Here is a 6836-nt window from a genome sequence, read left to right as displayed (position 1 = left end):
GAGCTGCCAAGTTATTCATTTCCAGAAGGGAGACTTTTTTTTGGCCAGTCCTGCTTTTAATGTATATTCCAACAGGGTGTAAGAATTGTAGGCCCTAATTCTACCCACTGATATCAGTGCCACAGGTCCCACAATGCACCAGAATAGTCAGAAATTCAGGACTGGCCCAAAATCTCCCTCCTGGAATTGGGTAACTTGGCAACTGTCAGTCGTGGTGCAGCATCTGCCATAAAAAGAGAGAGAGAGCCTGGTGAGGACAGGCTTGGGGGAGAGCAGTGGAAATGGGACTGGTGGTCCACAAACTTTTCGAAGGTTAGGCCAGAGGTTCTACCTCCTCCACTAGAAGCAAATCTCTCTCATGAATATTCATGGTGGATATCCCGAACACCTGACTGACTTAGGGGGTTCCCCCAGGACAGGTTTCGCAACCAGTGTAGTACAGGGTCTGCCCTCCCAAAAGAACGGGAAACCCTACTTTTAAGAGAAAGAACAAGGCTCGGTTCACCTCTGAAAGGCTCCTATATGTACGGGAAAAAGACCTCCCTCTGTCCAAGGACATAGGATGTATTGTGGAGGAGTCTGGGGCATTTTCTCTCAAGCACCATAGCCTGAGCAGCAACATCCCTTTGTACCTGCTCCCTTCAAATGTGCAGTGAAAGTATTTTACGGTACTCCAAACGCCAATGAACCACTGGCCTTTGTGCCTTTAAGGGGGCTGGACTGATGGGAGACTGCAGAGATGCCAAGCTTACCCAATTCCAGGCTGGAGATTTTGGACAGTCCTGGATTTCTGACCACCCCCACCGCTGCAACACTGATTTCAATAGGAAGGATCAGCCACTACAAATCCCACACTGCTTTGGGATGTAAATTCAAAACCAGAACTGGCTATCTCTGGACACTGGCTGTGAGATGGAGGAGCCACAGGCACCCTTTAATTGCGAGGCCCTTAGCAAAGCTGCCAATGTGCCCAGTTCCAAAAGAGAGACTTTGACCGGCCCTGGGTTTTTTGTTATTTGTAGTCCCTCATTCTACCCATTAATACTGCGGGTCCCATAGTGAACCAGGATGGGGCTGTCAGAAGTCCAGGACTGACCTAAAATCTCCCTCCTGGAATGGGTAACATGGCAGCTCTGCCTGAAGCAATTGGAAATAAGGCCTTGGAACGGGGCAATGGAAAAGTAAAGAAAGTTGAACCTGATATTAAGCGGTAGCTCAGTGCTTCAACAGAGGCACTAAAGTTAGACAGCCATTTTTAAAGTCTTGTAAGTCTTGTAAGATTCTTTTTTAAATACGGGCACCTCACTTTAATGTTAGGGTCTCAGGCAACTGCTGGCGTTGGCATCATCCACCCCACAATATGCCCCTCCATCCTCCCATCCCTGGCTGGCTGCAGCATTCGATTCCTATGGTTCACAGAGCTCCCAGTGGTATACTCAGATGGGTTGGGAGGGGGCTACAGCCTGAGGAGGGAGCTGAAGGAGCTGGAAGATAATAAAACAAACAGAAACAAAATAAGTGTGAAACCTTTCCGATGGAGTGTGTTGGAGGAAGGGGGTGCAATTAGGCTCCAGGCACAGGAGACCCACCATGCACCACTAAGAGCTTCCAAGTTACTCAGTTCCAGGAGGGAGATTTCAGGCAGGTCCTGGATTTCTTAAAGCTCCATCCAGATGCATTAGGAGACCTGCAGCACTGACTGTAGTCAGGGACTACAAATATCACACTGCACTGGGATTAGAGTTCAAAAGTAGGACTGGACAAAATGTCTCCCTCCTGGAACTCGGTGACTTAACAATTCTGCCTCCTCCCTCCCCAACATCCCCTTCAGCTCTCAGAGGACAACTTTACATCAACTCAGCCATGGCTAAATCCACAACTTCGATTTTGTTTTCTTGTGGTTCCTCAGCTCTTGGACTCCCGTCAGGCCGTTTTGGTGCCATTCTCCACTTCCTTGTGCGCCCAGAGCTCCTTGTGCTGCTTGCGCCCAAAGCCCTCATCATAGTTCCCTTTGCTCTTGAAGAGCTGCTGGAAGTGCGGCTTGCAGTAGAACTCACCATGGAGGGCAGCGTAGCTTCCTAGACTGTGGAGGAAGCAAAGCCAGAGCCAAAATCAAGAAATCAAATAGCAAACAGAGTAGGATGACATGGCCTAGATCAAGGAGGTTTGATAAAAGGAGTCAGCATGATATCACAAGATCTCCACCCAAGGAGGTTTTAATTTTCCCACTGCTGCCATCTTGGTACTCCCAAAACAATGAAACTGACAGGGCGACAAGCTCCACCTATTGGCTTCAGCCCACATAATAGGCCAGATAGGCTCATGATGTCTCCTGTTATCAAACCTCCTTGGCCTAGATCAGGAGTATTCAGGGTATCCACAATGACTATGTATGAGATAGATTTGTATACCAAGGAGGCAGTGCATGCAGATCCATCCCATGCATATTCCTTGTGCATAACCTGAAATCCTGACTGGCTGAGTATGCACTGAGGACCACTGGCCGTTTTCCAACCCCCACCTATCCAGTCAGATTTTTAGAATTACCACAATTAATACTGTGATAAACACAGTGCCTGCCCTTACATGAGGAGGCCGCCAGAGGGCGCTCTCCCATGGAAAACCTAAAAATGCCCATTCCGGCCACTAGAGGGAGCCCAAGGGTATAGTCCATGGTAGTGACCAGAAGGAACAGAAAGGGGGTGCTCGTGGCATAGGACCTGTACTTCCCTGGGGAGGCCACCAGGGGGACTCTCTGAGTGGAAGCTGGAAAGGTGGAGAGAGTTCTGGGTGCAGACCTTTCTGGAAGCAGGGGGAGAGGCCTAAAGAGAGGTGGGATGGATTATTGGGCACCCTATAAAAGCCTCCTCTAAGCCTAGGGAGGAGAGAGAAGATGGGGGGACCTGCAACACCCAGAGCTGGAGAATTACAAGCCGGGAACCGAGGAAAGAGGCTTGCTGAAGTGGAGCTCAAGAGAGAGGTCAGGAGAAGGTTCCCTCCAAACCCAGAGAGGTACTTACCTGGTGGGGGGCCAGGCACTGGGTGCTAGTATGGTGAACAATTGCTACTGATATGGCAACTGTGAAATGTCTTGTAAAAAGAACAAACAGCCGTGGGGTGGAGGATAGGACCATAAGGTTAAGGTGAATAAAGTGTGTCCTATCCAGGGGAGGTGGCTGTTATACCCTGAGACCAGATGTCCCCCAGTAAATGGTCTCAGGGGGGTGAATCGCAGTCAGAAGAAGAGTTGGAAAGCCAGGTTCCCAAAAGACTGTAACCTAGCTAATAAACTGAATTTACATGCAACCAGCTAATTTGCATATTTTTGCAAGCAGAGGAAGCTGGGCTATCTTCCAGAGAAGGGTGACCTGGGGGCCCCACCAGAAGAACTGGTAAGGTGGGTCGGTTACCAGGTGATACAGCGGGGAGGCCGGGCCAGGACTGCAGGTTAAGGAAGAGGTCACCCTGAGGGAAAGGGGAGGACCAAACCTAGAGGCCTGAGTCAATGCAGTCACAGAGAAGTCTGGTTTCAAGGTGGTTCCCCATGGCAAAAGGCTGGTGAGGCCGGGCAGGAGCCACTAGAGGGCCACTGCACACCAGAGTACCCCTGTGGGAGTTACAAAGGGCACTATCCCAGATGGAACCTTGTTGTTGAATAACCCCCTGAAGACAAGGACATCAGAGAATCCCTGCTACCCTTGGCAGAGGAATAACAGTGTCTGGAAGTTGAAACCAAGGGAAGAGCAGAGGGTTGGTGGGACCCCAGGCAATAATTTTATCCCCAGGGAAGTGTGCAGAAAGGCCTACTGACTACAGGCGGGTTCTGGGGGGGACTAGAGAACTCAAAGTGAAGTGGAGTGGGAAAGGCATCAGTCTCCAGAGGAGGTCTCTTGTGTGGGCGAAGACAGACAGCACGGAGAGGTGCAGGTCGAGAGCAGACAGCACGGAGAGGTGCAGGTCGAGAGGCGACAGCACGGAGAGGTGCAGCTCAGGAGCCGACAGCACGGAGAGGTGCTGGCTGGCAAGTCAGCAGAGTGCTACGAGGTCTCCTGTGTGTCCTTTTTACAATACTCATAAGCTACATTTGCATGTAATAGGCCTTCAGTGCATACAAATTATTTCATGTATATTTGCAGTGGAAATACTGAAAACCTGACTGGATAGGAGTGCACAAAGGCTGGGAAATACTGTCCTCAAGCTGGAATTATGTAGGCAACATGAAGCTGGCAGATTCTACTCTTTAGCCAATATCATATGTGGATCGCGTTATTCAGTGGGTGTAGTAGAGAAAAAGCCCTCAGAAACCTCCAGTGATATTCTGGTGGTTTAGTGCGAGGTTATGCACAATTTTGTGAAATAACTCACGCAGTGATTCTATCATAGGGCAAAAAACTCCACTCACTGACTATTGTTTAAGTCTTAATCTGCACACAATATGAACAGTGTTTGAGCGATATGTTTAATACTCGCAGTTTACACAGTGCTCACAATGATTCGGGCTGGAGGCAATGATTCAAAAATGGCGCCTCCAGCCCGAATCATTGTGAGCACTCCGTTCCTGATGAAGCCAGTTTTCTAGGTGAAACGGCGGCCTCCGTCGAACGGTCACAGAAGAGTGCCGATTTAAACCACAAAGCTAAGTGCTAGTTTAGTGCTACTTTATTCTATGTGCAGTAGAAAAACACATTAGAGCACAAAAATATTGCCTCAACACTGTGTAAACTGCGAGTATTAAACATATCGCTCAAACACTGTTCATATTGTGTGCAGATTAAGACTTAAACAATAGTCAGTGAGTGGAGTTTTTTGCCCTATGATAGAATCACTGCGTGAGTTATTTCACAAAATTGTGCATAACCTCGCACTAAACCACCAGAATATCACTGGAGGTTTCTGAGGGCTTTTTCTCTACTACACCCACTGAATAACGCGATCCACATATGATATTGGCTGAAGTTGTTTTATTTGGTATTAGGTTACAATTTTCACCTCAGCCACACTGCATTTGTCTTATACAGTTTCCAGATTCTACTCTTTCCCAACTGTTAAATCTAGTCCTGCTTGTACCCTCGTGGCATGCAGGAACTTGTGATCAGAGGCAGGCAACCTCCAGTTCCTGTGTACACCAATCCACCTGGATTTTCAGGATATCCTGAAGAAATATGCAGGCGACAGACTTACATACAATAGAAGCAGTGAACATGCAATATAAATCTTGCATATTCCTTTAAGATTTCCTAAAACCATGGGTTGTATTATATGCGACAGAGCCTGCTTCTACAAAGCACTGGTGTAGCCACAGGTGGGCCTGGGTGGGCCGGGGCCCACCCACTTAGGACTCAGGCCCACCTTACAGCAGCACTCAGTGGTAGCTGGTGGGGATCCCAAGCTCTGCCAGTTGAAGACCTCCCCCTGATGGTGTTGAAAACATTGCTCTCCACTTCAGCAGTCTGAGCTTCCTAAGCTGGCACCTGTGCATGCTCAGTTTTCGGCGCATGCCTGCTGCCAAGGTGGAGAGCAGTGTTTTTCCGCCAGCTGAAATATATTTTTAAGTTGCTGGGGGAGGGGGTAGAACACTTGGTGCCCACCCACTTTTTGTCTAGGCCCACCCAAAATCTGCTGTCTAGCTACGCCCCTGCTACAAAGAGTGTCTCTGTTTGTAAAACAAAATGCAAGGCTTCTGAACTCAGTCCTGGGGACACACCGATATCCACAATCAAAATGCATGCAAATCTTGCTCATACATAATCATTATGGATATTCTGAAAACCTGACTGCACAAAACAGCTGTCACAAGCCCCGGGGAGGAAGGCATCAGTTTACTGTGGTTGTTCATACGAAGATGAAATATTTGTTTTAATTCCAGTAACATTAGATTTTCCAAAATTACAGATTTCTATTTCTGATTGTATAGCCTTGATTCAATCTTGGGCGACTCAGCATTTCTTAAAACTTGCGACTAAGATTAAATTGTTATATGTTTGCAATGATGCTACTTTGGTCCCTTGCAGTGTGATTATAACCTCAGGAGAAAAGTTTCAGTCTGAAAAATCCTCCAGGATCTTGGGTATTATTCTACATACTTCTCAATTGACAATGGATCACAGATAAACTATTAAAGTAAGAAGTTATTTTTTAAATTATGACAACTGAGGGAAATAAGATCTCTGTTTTTCACTGAACATTTTTGTATGTTGGTTCAGGCTATTGTACTACCTCAGCTGGATTATTGTAGTGTTTTATGTAACGTGGAGGGGCATAATCGAACGTCGCTGGCGATCTATTTTGGCGGCGGTGCAACAGCTGGCCGGAACCGTATTATCGAAAAAGATGGCCGGACATCTTTTTTTTTCGATAATACGGTTTAGCCCGGCCAAATGCCAGAGTTCGCCGGGTTTGAGATGGCCGGTTTTGTTTTTCAGCGATAATGGAAAAAAATGCCGGCCATCTCAAACCCGGCAAAATCCAAGGCATTTGGTTGTGGGAGGAGCCAGCATTTGTAGTGCACTGGTCCCCTTCACATGCCAGGGCACCCTAGGGGGCACTTCTAAAAATGTTTAAAAAATACAAAAAAAGCTCCCAGGTGCATAGCTCCCTTGTCTTGGGTGCTGAGCCCCCCAAATCCCCCCAAACCCACTCCCCACACCTCTACTCCATTACCATAGCCCTTATAGGTGAAGAGGGCACTTACATGTGGGTACAGTGGGTGTTGGGGAGGTTTGGAGGGCTCAACACTTAGCACCACAAGTGTAACAGGTAGGGGGGGGATGGACCTGGGTCTGCCTGCCTGAAGTGCACTGCACCCATTAAAAACTGCTCCAGGGACTTGCATACTG

At 47.9% G+C, this 6836-nt stretch overlaps 1 protein-coding gene across 1 annotated transcript in view; it reads right to left on the bottom strand.

Annotated features, from left to right (window-relative positions):
• Positions 1 to 812: 812 nt before the first annotated feature.
• The window catches only part of LIMD2 (LIM domain containing 2), a 99840-nt gene continuing 93816 nt past the window's right edge, over positions 813 to 6836 (bottom strand). The window contains exon 5 of the mRNA XM_030221858.1: positions 813 to 2083. Coding sequence (XP_030077718.1) covers positions 1924 to 2083 — 160 coding nt within the window. The 3' untranslated portion in view covers positions 813 to 1923. The remainder of the gene's footprint in view (positions 2084 to 6836) is intronic.

Source organism: Microcaecilia unicolor, chromosome 12, assembly GCF_901765095.1.
Source record: "Microcaecilia unicolor chromosome 12, aMicUni1.1, whole genome shotgun sequence".
NCBI lineage: Eukaryota > Metazoa > Chordata > Amphibia > Gymnophiona > Siphonopidae > Microcaecilia > Microcaecilia unicolor.
This window is presented reverse-complemented; position numbering and strand designations above follow the sequence as displayed.